Source organism: Rhea pennata, chromosome 5 (genome assembly GCF_028389875.1).
Source record: "Rhea pennata isolate bPtePen1 chromosome 5, bPtePen1.pri, whole genome shotgun sequence".
Taxonomy (NCBI): Eukaryota; Metazoa; Chordata; class Aves; order Rheiformes; family Rheidae; genus Rhea; species Rhea pennata.
In genome coordinates this window covers 26,870,995-26,893,075 of record NC_084667.1, presented here as the reverse complement: position 1 = coordinate 26,893,075, position 22,081 = coordinate 26,870,995, and the positions used below count along the sequence as shown (strand labels likewise).

Genomic DNA, 22,081 nt, shown 5'->3' with positions numbered 1-22,081 from the left:
TATCTCCAATGTTTACCTGATAGACATTAAACATCAATTTTAAAGTTATTTTCAGTATTTGGTTTGATTCCACTAAGAATTCTTAAACTATATCTCCAGCAGTCCTAATTGCAAATGCTGAGATCGACATACCTAGTGGAACTATACATCAACGATGAACTTGAACTGCCAGATAAGGATGTATAGTGATTTCGCAGTGACTGGAAACAAGTGAACAGAGTGATTTGCTATCAATGAGACCACACTCTGTTCTGGGTTTTACACCGAAGGAGAAAGGCACTATTGTTCATAAGCTCCTAGTACGACCAGCGCTTCCCATACTAACAGCAGTCAATCACATCCTTTTCCCATTGCTGAAAGGTATAAGCGAATAAAAGAAGAAACCAGAGGCAGCATATAGACGAAAAAAAAATCAGAACAAAGCAATGCAGGAAAAGTAAGATTTTGCAAGGAAACAAAGAAAAAAGTAACAAAAGAAAATAGTTACACACTAGAGAATTACAGCAGAGAATTCACACACAGTAAATTATAGCATCTCATTAAAATTGCTTTTGGAGGGAGGGTAAAATATAATTATCGAATATGAATTTATCTAGGAAGGTAATGTAGCATTCTTTTTCTTGCAGCAGAAGCCATGAGAATATTAAGCACACTATGGAGAATAGGTATTTCTTTGACAAAAGAACTCCGAACTGGTCTTAAAAAAAGACTGATGGAATGTCCAGGTTAATATAAAGGTAAAAATTCCAGATAAAGGTAACACGTAAAACCAGATATTTTGACAATACCAGTCCAGTAAAAAATACCTGCCAGAATGTCCACATAAAATACCAGTAAACTGATGGGCCTTTTTTGTTCCACTATACATTAAAAATTAAAACTAAGCAATAGTGGGAGGAAGGATGGAGAAGGGAATCCTTTAGAAGTATCCAATGGTTTCTATCATGAAAATTTCAGAATACTATTATATGAATTTAGAAATAACAAGAAGGAAACATCACACGATTTAAAATGTCCCTATTACTAGGGTGAAATTGTAATTATTCATTATTACCTAAGAGTACTTTTAGCTCCTCTTTCAGAAAACAAATTTAGAAATTCAGTAGACTCTGAGAATAAAAATTACCTCAACTCTAATTTAGGTTGGACAGGATTACTAATTGCCCTACTTCTTGGGCAAGTGCCATAGGATCATCAGGCATCTCCTCAAAAAGCCAGAACTTAAAAAGATCTTAAAAATTCTCTCAGGTGAAGAAAACTGTTTATAACACCCAAAACACTAAATTCCCTTTGACTTGGTTACTAAAATTCCTCATTTTGATTTATAAATAGTCCAGGAACAACTGGGTATGTGGTAATGCCCTTGGATTTGACCAACTGCGAAATCAGCCAGCACAAATGAGGCAGGGTACGGGCCAGCAGAGAATTGCTGCTCGTCTTTCCGCTCAGAGACCCCAAGGGGAAGCAGAGAGGGAGCTATCCCACAGAAGGGCTTCACTCCCGGGCTAGCTTGTGGGCCAGCCCTTTGCCAAGGAGTTTCCCAACGGCCTGATAGCACAACTCTATAGTTTATCCCTCAGCCTTCTCTATTATGGTGAATTTTGCTGCCCTGACAAAGCAAATCTTAATCCCTCCAGGAAAAGATCCATACTTTAGCACTGCTAGGTATTTGAAAGGTCCACTACCAGTGGTTACACTAAGAAAAATTAAAACTAAGAAAAAGTCCATTGTTTAACGAGTACCAGAGTATCGCAGCAGAGCCATGAAGATTGACATGATCAGAGCTATGAATAATCTCGTATAAAATGAGTTATACTCAAATAGCTACTGTAAGACTTAGAATATGTTTAAAAATGCCCTATACTATTTTCCTTTCAATAAGCCTTGACTTATATTTTATGTTGAAAACAAAGGCACGAAGACAGCATTCACTGTCCTTGGTGATTTCACCAAGCATTGTCAATATTTTCTTCTCCACAAAATTAAGGGCTCCTTGAACAGCACATATATAATATGCACCAGGATCAGAGTGCAGATTAGAAGGGTAGCTTTCACAGTTCAAAACTAAAAGGATTTCACAGATGAATATAAAGCCGTATTGCCTACAGAGTCCCATGTAATTGCTTTACTTACGACACAGAAATCTAATTCTGCTTCCATGTAATTTAACAGATTTATGGAAAGCCAGATGTTGGCAATTATAGAAACTAACATTATTCATATTCTCAGTAGTACAGACCTGTTTACACCGCACAAAGCCAATCTAATCTATTATACATATCCAAAATGGAAGAGCACCCTGTTTACGTGCTGCTATTGCTGTTGTTGCACACATAAACAGGATGCTCCCATTAACAGTGGCCCAAACTGGTAAATTGGACATTAGTGACAAAGGAACCAATCAAGCAGAAGGCAAGTAACAAAGTATGAACACAAACTCCTAATTGCTACTCAGTTTGCTCTATTTTTTCCTTTCTTTATGCAAATGATGGTTTATTATTATTTTATGGCATTTATTATTTGTATATTTTAGTCATTAATCAAATACAAAAGCCTTGGACACTGCACTTATTTCCATCTGAACTTTTAATAGAGCTAATTTTCCTAGAATAGCCCTTTGGCAGTTTTTTCTTGTCACTGATTGGATTTCTGACAGTCAGAACAACCAGCCAATGTTACCAACAACTTGAGGAAAAGAAGTTTTAAGCTTAATGTGATTTTTGTCTCTTTCACTCTTTAAACTTCAAATTAGTTTTTTAAAAGATTTTGAAGGGAAAAAAATTCAGACAAATGCCTCCATATTGTTAGTCCCAGTTAGCTTAAGAAACAATTTCATTTTAACAGATCAAATGGAACTGCTTATGTAGACACAAGATCGGCATGTACACTGCTAGGCTAAACCTGGAATAAAATACTCATATTTACTGTAAAAAATCTCTTAACAACAGAATCAATGTGCCCACTCAGCTGCTGAAAAGTTATCCTAGCTTAAAATTCTGAACATGTCCAAAACAATCTTCTAATGAATACCAAAAAAGATAAGACTTGCACATATATATATTATTGTTGTATTATTCAAATCCTTGTTCAACTCAGATTCTCCACGCTCCCAGGAGGTTTTGTTTGCTTTTCTACAACTGCTCTCAGAAGAGGTTGGCCCAAAACAGAAACATTACGTGACGGGCAAGACAGAACATTACATGGACCTCATTCACAGTTTTAACGGCACTATCTACGTAGGAAGAAGACGAAAGTATTCATTTACAAAACTACAGAATTTTCAAGACCAATGGACAAGTACGTATATGAACTAATTAGGAGACTACATAGTCTTTTCCTGTTTATAATACAAGAACAAGGTGTCTGTCTTGACTTTGGGGGTTATCAGTTCTTCTATATTCCCATCAATCTGTGAAAAAAAATTAATTTTCTTCTTTTTATTCATCCATATCTAGAATCTGACTTTGCAATCTTATTCATTGTATTATATTGAGATAATCTGCGGCACAAACTACTAATTAACCTAAGTAGAAGTGGCTGATGTCCAAGAGAGCTTTGCTTCTCCCCACAAAACACAATCTCTTTTTAACAAAATGTGAGAATAGAGTGGAAATGACCATAACCAGATATTTGTTTGTAATCCTAGCCTTAAGTGATTTTAAATCAACAATATACAGCCAATAATAAAGTGATGGTTGCTGAGATATGCCACCTCAAATAACTCACTCTTTAAATACTTTCAGTCTTTGCTTCTCTAAACAAATACACAGCAGCAAGAACCTGATCATATTTACTTTAAGGTAATGCAACTAGTCACATGGGAACTGTGGGATTATGGTTAGGAATGAGAAAGAAAACAAATCCCCCAAAATATGCACATTTCCTAACATACTCTTGAAGTACTTAAAGATAGCTTGGTAGCATGGGCAGATTAAAAATCAGAATCAATATGGGACAGAGTAATCCCTTGAGATGCAATTTCCTTTTCCATTCTTTTTGGTTATAACGAGAGGTAATTTGCCTCAGATATTGCAAAAGGTCCCATGGCCACTGTATTTGAATGGGGTAGAAGACAAGCATGACTGTACATATCAACACAAGTTCATTAACTTGCTTTCGCTGAATTTTTAAAGCTACTTCATTTCTTAGCTTTCCAGGCTATTCAGGTTTTAATAGTATGACTTTTCTATAGCACCTTAATAAATGTGTGCAAGTCATGCAGTGTGGTGCTCTGTAATATCATGATTAGCTGTTGCAGAAGAACGAACTCCACTAATGTACTAATTTTAACTGTTATGGTACATTAAACCATTACAGTATAATGTTACGTGAAAAATATATGCTGGGCTCCCAAACCAATGTATGTATAAGCTAACTAAATACTGCTTTGTCAAATCATTTTTCACAGGCAACTTGTCACTGAAAATAACATATTTGTCTTCCTTCTAAATCAAACAAGGTGGTTTGGATTCATCATTGAAAAGAAATCACTGAATACATTCCCTTTTAGGCAGAAAATATTTTATGATAGTATTTATATTGTATATAGACATTGTAGTCTATTAAAGAACATTGTATAGTAAATTAGATTCATAATATAGGATTTACTAATGCTTTCTAGAAACATATAAATGATTAAGCACAATTATTTTAAAGATATGAAATACGATGTTTTCTTGGAACACAAATCAGAATTTACTAAATGGACAGTAAGCAAGATTATTTTTATTTTGTAGAATAAAACCTACAGATACAGACTCTGCTATTGAGAGTTTTAGGATTTTTTAAGAGCAGAACAGAAGAAAGTTGTAATAGGGTAGGTTCTAGAGTTGGTCTCAGGTACTCTGTACTACATGCAAACCTTTTCAACAACATACTGCTTGGTAACGTGAGCAGACCGTTTCTCAGGTATATAGGAAGATTTTCAAAGAATGGGTCTAGCCTTCTATTTTACAGAGAAAAGGGGCAAAAAAATAGGACTCCTATTTGGTTGGTTTTGAACACAGATAGGAAAGAACACTACAGCACGGCATATATTATACTAAATTTTCATGAGCTGATTTTAAACACATTCAAACTTGACCCTGAAGCACCGTAGCACCCAGCTTCTGTGGGATATTGGCAAATGCACGTAGAGGTTTTTTTCTCACATTTTCTCATAGTCTTCTTTTCCCAGCCAGCTTTCATTACCCTACAACAGCTACTCTACCCTGCAGGGAGGTCCACTATGCAACCTTCCAGAAAAGAAAAGATGGTGAAGCCTGTGGCTTTGTGGTGGGAAAAGCAGGATCTGTGTTAAGTTTCCTGACAAAGTTTAAGTTGATTCTTGAAAGAAACAAAAAAATAACCAACAAAGGATAGGGACTGCTGTCTCGGTTGTTTTTCTTCCTGTGTTTGCAAATCAGTGTAGAGATACAAAAATGAAACAACATGGCGGGGGGGGGGGGGGGGGGGGGGGGAAAGAGGTCAGGAATTCTGCACTCCAGCGTCTGAACAACCATGTACAGGTTGGAAGCATCTTACTTCAAGACGAAGAGATGAATATTAAAATGTATAATTTAGTTTAATTTGTTTTTATTTTTCTGCTGTAGATAAGAGTCAGCTTTATTTACTTCTGCTGTAGACAAGACTATTACATTATTTACTTCTCAGAACACAACATTTGCTTGGCCAGCTTTTCATTCCTTTTGGTTTTCACGATCTTAAAGCCTATCACTGAAAATTCAGTGGTGAGAGTTCATTCAATGATTACCTTAGGAGGTAGCACTATTTGGCAATAGGTTCTTAGTGTAAAGAAACACCAATGTATGCCAGATGCTTCAATATAGAATCACTGGATAGCAGTTAATATTGGTAGATGTATCAAAGGAGAACTCATTTTTCTGTTTAAAGGGTTTTTATTTGTTGATCCTAAAGTGTAGCAAAATTCTTATTAAAAAAAGAAAAAAAATAGAAAGCCAGCAACTATAGCCTACACATTGTAGCTGTCGTGCAAATTTTGCTAGCAACCTACTATGGCAATTGCCTTTTGCCTGCAAGCAGTATCCTTAATAATATATTGTAAAAGGCCAGTGCATCATAAAAACGCTGGAAATTAAATTAAATTCTCTGATTTGAGCCTGCACACCACCACCTTATGAAGCTGACATCTTTTATAAAAGCATGGCCATGGAAACATATTCTGTTTTCAAAGCTGGCTTTGGTTGCGATTTTGAGCAATAACAAAATTTCCCCAAGCTTGAAGCGGCCTGGCTAAGTCATACATCCTGACTTCCCAAGCTCCAGTACAATATTACGACTTTCCCCTTCCCGGCTGCATCAACTGATTTACAAATTTGTCCCTTGCTGGGTGACAAACGCCACTGTTATCTGATAACCAATGAGATAGAGAGCTTTTAGAAGCACTGAGATATTACAATACACCCCAAATAAACGTTATTTTTCAGAACGCTCTGCAAGTACTATAGGGATGCTGCAAGCAATGACTCAGCTCCAACACCACCTACATATATACAAAGGCAAAGGCGAGTTCACCAGTAATATACAAATGCATAATGCATCCAACAGCAGGAACTGGCTGCCTGGGCTTTAGATAGCTTGCCAAAGCTAGGTATGTCCTCCCACTTCTTATCACTTTTACATGTTTTTTTTTAACCTCTTTTTACTTATTTTCCTACGCTACTCATTGTCCTCTAAGATCTGTCCTTCAGAGAGGAAGAAAAGATGTTTTCATAGCATACTGAAGGACAACGGGCCAAATCCACCTCAGGTACACACTGTGATTTCAGTACACAGTCTGTAAAACATACCAAGACAAAACGTTGCTGCTAAGCAGATGAACCTTCTTTTACCTGAAATAGAGTGAATGACTCTTGCCCTAACTCTGCATACTCCACCATGCAAACATGTTCCGTAACGAGATGCAAATACACATTCAGTCAACCAAGTTTTACCTAGAATGTATCTAGAATGTAGTAGTATCTAGCTGTCATTTCAACTAATTCTGTATATTTTTAATCATTTTTTAAAAAGTTACTTTTTAAAATAAAAGTCGGCGTCTGAAATTTTGTTGTTGACGTGAATAGCAGAATCTTTTGATTATCTTTTAACTGGTTAACCAGCATAACGAAATAATAGAAACTGGTTTATTCTCTTCATCCCTTGTGCCCTGCAGCAGATGTTTCATAAAAAGCTGTTTAATTAAAATAACTCCACTCATTTCACATTCCATTTACCACTTGCATATGGCATGCAGAGCACCTCACCTTATGAACTTCCAACACATTGCGCAGGTCAAAACGAGGGCCATTTGTTTTCACAAAAACTCATCCATTCAATCCCCATAGAACATACAGCATTTTGGGGTCCTTTTTTCCCCTGAGGCACCATGGTGCTCTTCCCTTTAACAGCAACATGAGCAATACTGACACCCTGGGGAATCGAACCCATCTATACAATGCAAATACTGGGCCATTCAAAATCACAGTCCTGCCTGTACACCTGTCTTTTGCTGAGACCAGCCCGAGCCTAATACATTCTTAGTCCCAGCACAGTTTTATCATGCCAGCCTTGCACAGGATGGAGATAGCCAAGTAAGCAATATCAGTAGGAATGAGGAAAGCCAAGAATGCCTGTTATCCATGGCATCCTCAGGGCTTTTTGAGGCTCCTTCATGTTGCTTTGACTTCTGACAGAATGAGTATTTTCAGTATTGCTTTGTCTGTCGCTCCTTTTGCAGTATTTAAATACAGCAAAGCAGATTTCTAAATATCTCAGAATCCATTTAAGAATACATGACTTTCACATGGTATTTATCTATTAATCATAATGTTCTGTAAAATCAGTCATTTTTGACACATCCACCCCATGAAGTTCACCTTTGTGGATTTGCCGTGCTCACCAGCTGAGAATCAGCTTACGACAATCTGTAAAATGTTAATATGGCTTGACTGGGAATGTACAGAATGCTGGTTTTGAAAACAACTATTTTTCCTCTGCATTTTTAAATCACAATGCTATCTCATTCTAAAGACCAATCACTCTACTAGCTGCAATTTGCCAAAGATGAGAATTTGTCCTTTACTAGTTAGGACTGAACTTATATATTTATCGTTACAAATCTTCATTTCAATTTTTGATTTAATTGTACACTTCTTTAACTTTTAGAAAGAGTTCTTTAGATTAAGGTGAATGATAAATAAAATGTACAGGGTCAAAAAAATTCTTTCACAAGAGAGGCAGAAAAAAATGTTTTCTATAGGAAATTCATAAAACTGACTAGAATCCCAAAGAAAGGATATAGAACCATAAGAAGTCGATCTGAATCTCAGTGGAAGTTAAAATGAGATCCTTTCTAAATAGTTCTCAATCCTTCCAATGAAATATAGAGAAATTACTCATAAGGCTTCAGAGGAGAAGTAAAAAAAACTGGTAAAATTGTGAAGCAGAGGTAAGCCACAATTACCATCTTCCCTGAGATTTTATTACTGCTTACTTACTGTGGCGGCATATGAAGTCTTACAGCCAGTGAAGGGCACCTCGAGCGCTCTGCTCGCAGAAATGGCAGCCCAGCTCCTCCATACCCTTTAAAAATTCCTCTCCGTTTTATGTTCTTAGGGCCTTATTCTCCACATATGGTATGTAAGGCACACAGTGTTGGATGCTATTTGCATAATTCTCAAAATAAAATGATGAAGATATCAAACAACGCAAAACAACAGATCAAAGCAATACGGACTTGCAGTAAATGTGTTTTGTATCATGAAATTTGAAAACTGAAAACCAGCACTTCACCTTTCCTAGCCTATGATGCTTCTCCAAAAGTCTACTTTCATTTCAGGTTTTCAAGCAACTTGTTATGATAAACGGCAAAGCACCTTCACCTGTGGTTACCTCCCTCCTATAGCACCATTCAAAAGCGGGATGCATCTGTCACTAACATCCGCATTGGGTGGCTAGGGACACTGGCAAACTTCAGACACGCTTGCATTCTCATTTTAGCCTTTAACACAGCAACTGCTCAGGACATACTGTCTCAATAGTCACTTTGTAACACCATGCATAAGTACAGAAGTATTAAAAAAAAAAAAAAAAAAAAAAAAGAAGAAGAAGAAGAAGAAGAAGAAGAGAACGGAAAAAGAAAGCGCTATGTTGATCATCGCTTACCAACACAGGACTCCCCGGAAAGAGAATAGCTTCCATTGTCATGGAAACCGCTTCTGCACTCACAGTGGTACCACCCTGGGAGGTTAACACAGCGTGAATGGTTGTGACACTCAATGATCCCCTCTGCACACTCATCAATATCTGCCTCAGAGAAAAACACAAGCCAGCCAGGAAATTAATTTCCTTTGACACCAACGTTTTCTTTTCTTTCTTTCTTTTTTCTTTTTAAAGTCTTCCTTTAATATATGGATCATGATTTATAATGGTTCCAAACAACAGACACTAACATGATTGGCGTAACAACAATAAAAAAGAACAATAATACATCATGGAGTTTGAAACATGTTTGTTTACACCATAACTCACTTAAAATGTAAAGTAAACACATAGTTGTTTTGTGTATTTTTTTTAACTGGGAAGTTAAATTTGCCTGTGCACATAAAGCATGGCACAGCATCTTCTCAACTAAAAAAAAGCAATTTCAGCAATATTCTTGCTTTCCAAACTGCGTGTCCCAAGACATCCTGGAAAGAAAGATGATTTTCTTCAGGATTTCTCATAGTGTTCACCAGTGATACTTTGCAGCTCTCTGGCACTTAGTAAGTTCAGAGCATTTAACAAACATTAATTAATCTTTTTTTTTGGAATCAAATTTTTCATACCATTTATATGATCAAAATAAGTACCTCGTAAACATATAATAGCATGTAACAAAGACACAAGGCAGGCTATGTTTCAGCTGCAGTAATAGATTTATCTGGAAAGAAGTGATGCAATAGACAACATCCTGGTAAGTCTGTGGCAGTAGAAAGGTACAGCAAGTAGAATACCCTGCTGAGTTTTAATGAATAAGCGGTTTTTACAAAGTAGTTCTAAAAATTTCCTTAACATGGTTAATAGAGACCTCATAATTGCTAGTAACCTCAGTTAATCATGGCTGGCACCTGGCTGTTTCTCCCCTTTGAGTATTTTTCCAGCACATTTTGTAGGACTGTAATTAAAACTAGAAAATTAATTATATATTAACCTTGCAGTAATTTAAGAAGCTATTCCATTTCCATTCCTCTTTTTAGCTCAAACTATATTTTTATCTGGGACAGTCTGCAGCCTTGCTAGAGGTACCTTATCAATTAAAATGAATCTCAAATTTATCCAGAAATCTTAGATATTTTCACCAAGATTTCTTCTTGACAAGCAACACATTTAAAATATGAATAAAACTGTGTCCACTGAACATACAAAGTTTGTGAAATTAGGTTATCTCCATTAAGATCTGCTAGCATCTAGGTTCAAATTTCTCATGCTTAGATCCTGAGTTAAGGTTATTAAGCAATCACAGAGCATGTTTTTTATCTCAATCTACAAAAGACATACACCAATATGGTTTCATTGATGCCAATGGTCTCATGTTCTTGTTATGTTGAAATAGATTTGAATGACGTATTCTTTAACAGAACTCTATTTTATTACGTCTTAAAGCAATACCATAGAAAAGTTCAGTTTATTCCTCATTTAAGTAACAATATTCGTTCTTGTGGAAATACAGAGAAATCTAAACAAAAGCCTTTTCTCAGTTGTGTGCGCATATTCCCTCAAGAATGAAGTTCTCTGCATAACAGGGTTATAACCACTATTTATTTCTAGCTTTATTCAGCTTCCATCTAACAATAAAGTCAAATTGTTTAAAATCTGTCACTGCTGTCACCTTTTCTGTACTTTATATTTTGTAGGAGTTAATTTTAGTGCTAAAACACTGCACAAATCTAGCTGTCCATCAGTGATGAGTGCTGCTTGCAAACTTAGACACTTTCAATTCATTACAGCAAATGGAATTTATAACCATGATCTTTTCACATGTCATGGCTGATGGAACAAGTTTAATCCTATCTGGAGAGTGAATGAGTTTGCTATTGCAGGTCAATTGCCAATAGCTCCTCCTTCTGGCTTTCCTTTCTTCTCCAGGGTTGAAGCTCAGAACGCCCCAGTTTAAAGATTGCTTCCTTAGGGCAGGCCTGTACTTGGCCTCTTCCCATTCAATTTTACATTTTTAATTTAAAAAATCAATAGATTTTTGCTAAAATTCATTTCTAAAGTTGAGCCCTTTTGAAAGTGTATTTGATTTAGGCTCATGGTATAGGATACTAATTGGATGGTGGAGTCCTTCTCCAACAGCCCGCCTGCCAAGATACCAAAACCGAGCAGTGGTGGGAAATTCCCAAGGAAGGAGAAGAGCATCAGTGTGGGAGTCTCTGTAAATTATGTCAGAAAAATAAAATTAAACATGTAATTATTTCTGGACTAGATGTTTTCCTTATGGCAGTATCTATCCATAGCTTTTGTCCACTGATTGGTAGGAGCAGAAAAAATAATTTCTCAAACCAGTAGAGACAGGGAAAAGGGACATGTTCAGGCACATAGGTTCCGTTTTTACTCTCTTTATCTCTTTAAAGCATTCACACTTGTAACAGCACTGCCTTACTCAAGCTAGGGGAGAGGATGAAGGAAGAGAAAGAGCACGAAGGTGCCCTGCTCCCTCCTCCTCTTGCAGGCTGAGCCCCAAACTGCTCCTTGCCTCCTGGCCTGGCCTTTCCCGTGCCTGCGTGTGTGTGAGCACCTGTGTGTGTGTGCCTGTACGTGGGCTAAGACAGGTCTGGGGTGGTGCTGGGGAGAGGAGAACGGGAAAGTGCCCCCTTCCCTGCTTCTGCAGCAAGTTTCCATTCCTTTGGCAACTCATCTTTAGCCAGACCACGTAATACAACGTGCGTGGTAAGCAGTATAAGCAAAGAAAACCTTTTGCAGCTTTCCCATTTGTCTAATACATTGCAGTTGCCTATTCCCATGCTTAACATGATGTACATGGAGACAAAAGGGGGGGGGGTTATGATTGGGTCTGTAAGCTTCTCCTGTGCATTATTTTTAACATATAGATAAACATATGTCTAAAGGTATAGGAAAATATTACAGATTTGTTTTAGAAATACAGAATGATTTAAGATGCTCCTAATCAAAAGAAGCAACTGCAAATGACAGCTTTATAAAAAGGTGAATCATATACCATGACATTACTTAGCTCACCTAATAGATCTCCTCCATCTTAACAAACTACGGCTTTTAAAACCCTTTTTCTGAGGAATATTTCTGTGGAAGATTTTGCTATGTTTAATGACCTGATCAGAGAATGAGGAATCAATTCACTGTTTTGTATCTTTGCTTTTCCATCTTTAGATCCTTGCGCTTGCATTTACAAACTTACCTTAAGATGGTTATCTTTCCATCAAAGTCCGGTTTGAGGTTTGGCTATAGAACTTGAATTCTGTATGCACTGGGATGTGCCAGCCCCTGGCCAGAGCGGGGGGCCTTCGCCTTGGCAGCCTGCACGGGTAAGCTAGGCTCGCTCAAGTCGATAGGTTGTTCTCACCGACCCACTCGTATATGGGCTTGCTGCCTGTCTGCATTACTAGTTCCATAGCCCCAAATAAATAGAGTGCTTGTGAAAAACAGCCCATTTAATATTTCTCTGGGAGCTTAACATTTCCCATATTTTTAATTTCTCTAGTATATATATATATATATCTTTAGTTTCTCTAGTCTCAGGCTAAAGACCTGCACGACCCTTGAACTAGTGTAACATTTTTCTTTTCTAACTAATTTAACATAGGACATTGCTGCTCTTACCTTCTGCGGAACTATTTTTCCACTGCATTGCATGCTTTTACCCTGCTCAGTTATTTAACTGTCATTAGTACAGAATTGTTAATGGATCTGGCAACACTCCATAATAATGGCTTTGCAAAAGCTCAAAAATGGCACATTTTTGCATTGTAGAATAAAGGCACCAGTTGGTTTTGAATAAGCTCTTGCAGGATGCTAATCCTGTCCTTTAAGGACAGGTCTGTAATTTTTACTTTTACCATCCCAGCTTCTTGCATTATTCATAAAGGTATTTAGGCAGACAAGATAAATAGGATAATTTACCTCAAAAATAAAACACAATGGTGTTTCACTCAGTGAAAAAGTGAAATTAAAATAATTCAATCTTTTCTAATGCTTCCTCATAGTTAAGTCACCACGTGACAATACTGAAAGAAAAACTCTTCAATGTCATGTAACAGCTAGCAATCTACAGTTTCAATGAGACAGAAGAGCTTTTATAATAAAAGTGTCTGTTCATCAAACTCTTACAGTACGCTTCTCTGTGCAAAAAAAATATAAGATCCTTATCTTTAGTTCTCTGTGGATCATGAGACCTGTAAGCAGGAAAGGTGTGTGCTAACATGAAACAATCATACAGGTCTCCGGCTTCCCAAATTAACAGTCCAACCCTGACTGTTAACTCTGTTGGTTCCTGAGGAGAATTTCAACTTTGTTCTCCACTGGAAGAGGTTTCTTTAACTTAAAAACCGTAAGAAAGAACGGCCTTTACCCAGCCAGTTCTACGTCAGACAGCGCCTTGTCCCACCTCCTCCGACTTTCGCACAAGCCTCGCTCCCCGGAGACGCAGAGCGCAGGGAAGGAGCGTCAGTGCCAGCGCTACGCAACCGGCGTCCCTGCCGCAGAGCAGTCGCTCAGCTACTTCGAACAAACCCTGTAAGCAAGGACAACTGCTCTGGATGAGCAGAGACAAAAAAAAGTCTCCCGCTCTCAAAAGAGATCTCCCAAATGCCTACCTTTACGCCAAATTAACTTGATGTAAAGCTTATCTGATGTAAGCCTAAATCATAAAAGAAATAATAAAATGTTTTACATAAACTTATATAAATGCTGAATTTTATTCTTCATCATCAACTCTTATATTGGCTTTGATATTTATCTATAGTTATCAAGAAGGAACTGCATTTATTTTTAATTACACACAATACAACGCAGAAATACATTGTCAATGGCCACCCCTAAAGTCTGTTAGTTTCTCCTCAGTTTAAAGTAGGAAATTCTACGACACCCTGACATTGTCACAGTTTTAAAACCCAATGTGCCTACACAAACAATGATACTGAGGTAAAGCATTTCAGTTCTTAAGCAAATGCTAACTTCAAAAAACAAAGATAACTATATAATTTAGTTACATTTGTATGATGACTCATGGCTGTCACTTGAACTCATGTGACCAGTTCATACTTAAGACCATATTAAAAATCAGAAAGGACAGAAGAGACATCTAAGTCCCACAATTGACATTTTTAATAATCAGTTTCTTGTATATAGTTTTAAAGGTCCCAGGTGATAAAGATACCCCTTCTCTCTGGTGGAAGTCAGCAGAAGACTTTGGAATAGTCATTCAGGATTTTTTTCCTTGACATTTAGCCTCTCTTTTAATTATCTTCATTTTAACTCATTTAGGAGATTCTGAGCAAACAATCAGCACCAAACAGCACGTTCCTATCCCCTCAGCAGTCACAACTGTTTTCAAAGACTTATTTTAATTGCATTATACTTATATTGGCCTTTGCAGTTCCTTCTCTTGCAAGAATAGTTTTGCCTGAATAAATGGTATAGGCTGAAGTCCATTTTAGTGCCTTGGGGACACAGCAGGAAACTATAAAACTTCAATTTGTTGAGATAGTGAATACAACTCATATTCATGAACAATCAAAGCCACACAACAGTTTAATGGCACTAAGTAGCTTTCAGGGATGAAACATGTGCCCACCACTCATCATAATTAAATAACATCTGTAGTGTGCTTTATTGTATAATTCTGGATTGGTGTTATCAAGATTTTTAATAATCTGAAACATGCAAAGTTAAAAAATGAGTTTAATGAGGAAAAATAGAATTAAATTGGTATCACAATAACACAGACTAGTGGTATCCGCAATTTTTAAGATTAATTCTTTTAATATGTAGCATTTAATTTACTAAAATTCAGTTTCAATAAACATTCCAAGCTGATGTCTTTATCAGTTTAGCACACGTCTCACTCACACCCTCATATTAGTCTATTTATATGCTAAATATGCAGCACACTTGGTGTCTGCAACCTAAAGGTCCTGAATGATCCAAACAAATGTCAGTTCACAACACTGTAGCTGAAACAGAGGTTTTGATTCTCATATATAAAGACCGCCAGACTGCTCCATGGAAAGCGTGGCAGGAATATATTAGGTAGGGTAAAGAACTATTTCATATTTAGCGTCGCATTTGCGTTCCTGTTGCAAACAGCATTTTAACTAGCACTCTGCAAGCCAGAAACAAATCGACCGATTTCACAACTGACAGGTTACTCACTGCAGAGAAAGCTGCTGAAGTAAACTGGATACAGGCCGCAAACTAGTTCCTCAGAACTACAGAAGATGAATCTGGTCTCTTACAAAACAGGACACTGACAAACAGCTTTCTCTACCCAATGCACCAGTTGTCTGCAATACAGTGCATTGCACACAAAAATTGTTCAGATGACGCTAGCTCTGCATATAAAAGCTTCATTGATGAGCCTTAGCATTTTTGTCCGTGCCAGCAGACTACTTCATGCCCAGTCTTTAGGTATAATACACAACCAATATATCACTCCGTCTAGCACTTGAAATGCTAAAGTTCAACATCAGAGAGTATCAGAAATAGCCTGTTATCTTTTCTAATACATCCCGTGACAGAAGAAACACTCCCTATCATATATTCTTTGGTGATTTGCTTCATTCAGTTTTAAAATGACTCCCATGATGGGTCCTCCACTTCACTGGGAAGACTACATTGCAGCCCCATAGTGTGCAATGTTAGGAAGTTCTCTTGATTAGTTTGAGTCTTCCATAATTGAATATGGTTCAGACAAAATAACACCTGTCAAAACAATTTCACTGCTAACAGGAGGCAGCTGCTGATGAGAAAATGATAAAAAGCCTATTTTCTCCACTGTGGCTAGGGGGTGGGGGCGAGTGTCAGTCATTCTCCTTAAAGTCCCTGTGCCAAAGGGCACAAGAAGCAAAATCAAATTGCCAGTTTAGATTATAATAGTGCACACGCCTTATAGCACCCCTGAGAGTTTAATAATAATGGGAAATATTCTCAATTAGTTTTTTTAAATCTTGAAATGATTAACAGCTTCAGAAAAGCATTTTCATTCATACAGTAATAAACCCTCCCAAGGAAGCAAATCCCCAAACAAGCCATATAAAAAGAGCTCTTGAAATCGCAAGCAGAATAATGTAAAGCTCTCTGAATCCTTAAATAGGGAACAAAACGGCTCAGGAAGTGCTGATCAATACAGTGCAAATGATAAAAATGCATACTTTGGGGGAACATAAGAACACAGTTTCATAAGGAGAGTGAAATTTGCTGTCAGTCTCCCAGGTACCGCACTGGAGTCCAGCTGTTCTCATCCAAGGGAAGATCTCTGCCTGCCTGGGAATTTGTATGCTTGTCGTACGCAAAAAAGACCCTCTGAGTTATAAAAGAACAAAATATTGTGAGGATTGTTTAAGGAGAGCAAAACCTTCATACCACATAGCCTAATGCAAGTACAAGCCTTTCTCCTCTACTTTTGCTCTGCTTAACTTTCACCAATCCCAGCACCATCCTCAGTGCTGTTAGCCTTCCCCAGGTTCCTAGCTCCATTACCCCATGTGCACAATCATAAAAAGCAGTTTAATGTTGTGATTTCCTATGGACAATCCACTAAGCATATGGAGAAGCACTAATATACATACTTTTTTTGACAAGTCAAGAAGATTGAGATGGGCTTTCCTGGTTAACTTGGACAGCACTGTATTTCATTGGACTAAGTAAATAGAGTCCAAATGTCATAAGAAACCAAGTAAATTTGGCTAACCAAGCACAACAGCCCAAATATCTCATTGAAACATTCAGAATGAAGGCTGGGCTGAAGACGATCAGCAACTGCCATACGCCTCCTCAGTAATTAATGAGCTGAGATACAGACTGGCAAAGGGCAATACTACCAGCTTTGTATCTTTTATTTTTTCAGTAATTTGAATTCATGTTAACTCATTTGTTGTATACATTATTACACATTTTTAAAATTGTAAATATATATATGCATTTCAAACAAGCTAAAAAAGTTCCCCATAGAAAATTGAAAATTTGTGTTTTTCACTATGAAAACCAAATTTAAAAATCTTGAAACTCTTCTTCAAATGAACTTTTCCTTTTTCATGCAGTTCTTAATAAAAGTAGAGAGAATAAAGTGCACCAACAGATATGAAAGCTCAGTACTCCATCCAGTAAAATCTTCCAGGTAAAAAACTCCACAAATATTCAGGGTTAAAAACTGAAGTCATTATTGTTACCTTTCTCTTTAAATACTGAAATGAGTATTTCCAAATAAATAAAAAGTGACTATTTCCCGAGCTTAAAATGTGCACTTTGAAAGTGCACACTCTCTTTCATTTTTTAATTACAGACTGAATTTTTAACTTCACTAAACCATTAGTTGCAGACTTTGATCACACCCCCAGTTTTCCCAGACTGGGTGCTGCTTCAGACATCAATAATTCCAATTAAACCGAGCCTGAGATATGACTACATCATTTCTCTAAGCAATTAAAAACGGGCAACTGAAGTAAGTAGAAAACCCTGAAAGAAAAGCTAAGAGACTCATCAAATGTTAATAATAAAAATAATAAATGCATTGTACTTACATACTATCTGTCATCCAGTGATCTCAAAACATTTCCTATGCGTTATGTAATATTACAATACTTTGTGGGGAAGGTAAAAACCATAACAAAACTTTGTTTACTTGATTATCTGAAACGGTTTTGATGACTCAGGATGAAGATACAGCCCTCACTGTTTACTGCAAGAACTAGTCCTCCACTCATTAAAAACTCTATTTATCCAGATTAGTTTTCTGCCCCCCATTTCACCAAATTGCCCCCCATTTCACTGAATTAACTAAGTTTTATTACATGTAAGGAAGTTGAACATAATTGCTTTTTAATAGCATTCCCAAAGTTAGGAGTTTCTCACAAAAGTTGGTTTTATTATTTGAACACTACAACGAAATTTACTCCTTTAAAACATACTACCCCATACTCATATTCCTCAAACGTTTATCTGCAAAAGCTGTCACATAAAACTAGATTTTATTGTACTGGAAAAATAATCCTGAACTTTGTAGAAACCAAACGGCTACATGATCTAAATATCAGAGAGAGGCTTGGAGGGAGAGGCTAGTCCAAAGTGTCAATGAAGGTACTGAGCTGAGTAAATTGAGGTTTAAAAGTAACAGCTACCCGAGATTTAATACTGGAGCTATCATCACCTCTGCATTTTATTTTGACAAATCATTTCACTACTCTGCATTTCTGTTTCCCTAGATGCAAACTATTTTTGATATTCCAGTAGTTCTTCAGTATGTACCTCAGATAATACAATGATAGAATAATGAATGAATATACTGAACATTATTACACTACAAAGAGTATGTATGTGTGTTTATATATCTATAGATAAAATTATATGCAAAGAGTATCTGTTTCAGAGAGTTTTTATCAGTGGAATGAATGTGATCTATGGCACACACAGGACACCAGAATATCAAGAATCCAAAATAAGTGAGCACCTCTAAAAAAAAGTTGACCTATACATACTCATGTGTTCATGAGGAAGAGATTAACTACTTTTGAGAAAAAGATCACTAAAACTGGAGCACACAGACTGCCCTGTAAGTTTTTTTTTCCTAATTACACTGGATACTTTTCTTCTCACACAAGGACCGTATCACCTTTCTATGAAGACGGAAGTCTCCAACATGCAGGCTAGATCTAGATCAAAAATGGGGTGTGATAGGCTGCTCCGGATAACACTAAGGCTCTGATTCATGTCATGAACAAAGGCAACTGCAGTATTGTTGTAGCCGTGAATGTCAGAGGACATGAGTAAGAAAAGCTTTGTGCAGGAAGGTGGTAGAGCAGTACAAAAATAGTCAGCTTTTCAGAGTAGGAAAAATGACCTACGCGAACAAACAGTAATGAGAAAGGGAATCATTCTTAAGGCCACATGAGACCACCTAGTATGTTACAGCCTCTGAGTGCTTGAGATTTAGTAGAAAAAAACGTTTGTTACCTGACAGTGACTTAGGCCAAGCATTGTCCTAAAATAGAGGAATATTAAAAATACAAATATGAGTAATTTGTGTCATACATGATTGTCAAGGGACTTGGGGTCACCAAAGGAGAATATAAAATCCTCGGCTTTCTGAAACAAGATTTTCACACAAATATAACTTGGTAAATATAGCAGGGGAAAAGATAAATTGTGGGATTTCCATTTCATTTGGTTCTTAACCTATGTCAGCTCACAAATCCTACAGGTTATACTCTAATTTATTAACTGCAGTATGAAGGTGTCTTCATTACTTATGCTTCAGCTACATAGGATGCCCTCCCCAAATTAATCATTTTTTTAAATGGAAGTCCTTTTCTTTTAATTTTCTTTAATCTAAAATCAAAATATATATACATATACATATACATACATATATATATATATATATATATATAATGAGAGGTCATTTATTATGCTCCTAGGGACACTTTCTTGATAAAAGTAACTTGGTTTTTCACTCAGTGAAAATTCAGTATCTGGTCTCATAAATTTTCAGTGCTCAAAATAATTATAATTCAAACAGCATCCTGGCCTGAATACAGCTGTTTGAGAAATGCACCCAAACATACACCTGAATTATAATCAGATCCAATGTGTTTACTTCAACTGGCGATAAAAAAGGTCACCGCCACTAAGAGGGTGTCCTTCTTTTGTTTAAACCGATAAGGTGCACCAAGAGATTATCAAGAAGCTCCAACACAGTCATCCTGAGGTGATGAAATACCAAGAAAGGAGGAAGCTACTAGCAGATGAGAAGGCATTGGAATAATCAGAGAATATTTACAGCCTTTCTCCATTTTAGCCTGCTACTTCTCTAAACTGTAGCTAAGACAGAACCAGCATTGCTGAGCAAACACATTTAAGTGGGAAATTCTTTACTCCAGAAAAGACTGTGTGTATTTCATTAGTGTAGCTCAGCTTTCATCTTACAGAACTATAAATAAATGGGTTGTGGGTGAAGTTACCAACTGCTAGCTCAGAAAGACTAGCAGTCTTGCCTGTTCCAAAGCAAAAATATTTGCTCTGCAGATCAACCACAGGTGAGTCAGTGCTGGTGGGGGATGTATTCAGGGCAAGAGTAGGATGCTACCAGTGCTTGGGGGTGGCATTCCACTCTTTTCCCCTTTGCATGACAATTTTAGAAGGAGCTTACAGAAACCTAATTAACCAAATTGACAAATCTTTCTTCTCCAGTCACTTTGATTTTGGCCTTACAATGAAGCAGTTGCATACACAGTCCACTACCATCTATCTCTTAATGATATTTTCTCCCTAGGAAAAGGTGAACATAAAACTCAAGAGTCAGCTACTTTACTGCAGTGCCAGTTGGGTTAACCATTGGATACGGAATGGTACATGTTGCTCTTTTTTTTTTTTTTTTTTTGGGGGGGGGGAGTTCAGAGCAAAATGGTGTTATCTTGATGTCTTCTATTTGCAGGAGAAAAAAAATCTAATCTTTTTAAAATCTAATCTAATTTTTTTAAAATAACTTCTAAAAGTCTGAGTTCCAACAGGTGACAATCAACTTGCTGCTCATCCTGTACAATTAAAGTAAGCTACAGGGGCCTAATTATATCCTGGGCTCACAAGATAATCTTCATTCCTACAAAAGGGAGAGAAAACCCTTAAAGCAAAAACACCAAAAGTGAGATTCATCTCATCTGGCTTAAGATGCCTAGAAAATAGGCATCCTTATTAGAAGTAGTTATCTGGTTCTCATTTATCATCAATGGAAAATTAGGTGCTTTTAGGGCACGCTTCATCTAACATCTCTTAGATGTCTACTTTAGGAGATGCATCATACCTTAGAAACCTATTTCTCCCCATTGACTATAAAGGAAGGTTAGCTGACTACCTCAAACAGAGACAACTGTAACAGCCCTCATTAAAGCTGGGTAAGACAAATTCTGTTTCACTTGACTATGTACATAATCCACAGGAAAAGGAATCAGTGACAACTATGCTGCTGTAAATTTAAGTTATGCAACAGAATCACAGAATAATTCAGGTTGGAAGGCCCTCAGGAGGTTGCCAGCCCAATCTCCTGCTCTCAGTAGGGCCAGCTGGGAGATCAGACCAGGCCCAGATAGGTCTTGAAAACCTCCAAGGGTGGAGACTGCAAAACCATCTCTGGGCAACCTGTGTTACTACTGGGGAAGAAGTTAGGATCCCTCTTGTTTCAGTTTGTGTTTGTCGTCATTTGCCCTTCCACCATGCACCACTGTAAAAACCCTGGCTCTACCTTCTTGGTAACCTCCTTCTAGGTACAGAGCGCTGCTGGTAGGTCCCCCTAAAGCTGTGTCTTCTGCAGGCTAGACAAGCCCAGCTCCCTCAGCCTCCTCTCATAGGGAAAGTGCTCCAGCCCGAACTACCATGATGGCCCTCTGCTGATCCTAAGCTAGTTATTGATATCTTTCTTGTGTTGGGGGGGCCCAAAACAGGATGCAGTTTTGCAGATGCAATCTAACAAGCTCCGAGTAAAGAGGGATAATCACTGCCATCAATCTTCTGGCTGCGTTCCTGTTAACACAGCCCAGGACTGAGAAATTCCTCCTTTGGTGTCTGCTGTGGCTGCCTGTGATGCTGGTTGTCTCCTTCTGATCGATTTGCTCCAGGCAGCTGTCTATTCCCTGGCCGCTGCAGGTATTTTAAAAGCCTGTTTCATGCTTCCTTTGCTTTCCCCTCTGCTTGTTGCACTGCAGACGCCAGCCTCTTGTTTAGATGTGCCCTCTTGAGCCATCATGTTGTGAACTGTCAGCTGATGCACTTTTGTGCTGGCAGTAATAATAACCTTAATAGTCTGCATCAGCTAGGAGGAAGGGCTCCACAGCACTGATGGGAGGTCATTTGCTCA

The 22,081-nt window shown here is 37.5% G+C and overlaps 1 protein-coding gene across 1 annotated transcript in view; it reads right to left on the bottom strand.

The window, feature by feature from the left end:
* The window catches only part of NELL1 (neural EGFL like 1), a 292,319-nt gene that overhangs the window by 11,535 nt on the left and 258,703 nt on the right, over positions 1-22,081 (bottom strand). The window contains exon 16 of the mRNA XM_062576297.1: positions 9,166-9,306. Within this exon, the coding sequence (XP_062432281.1) occupies positions 9,166-9,306 (141 nt within the window). The remainder of the gene's footprint in view (positions 1-9,165; positions 9,307-22,081) is intronic.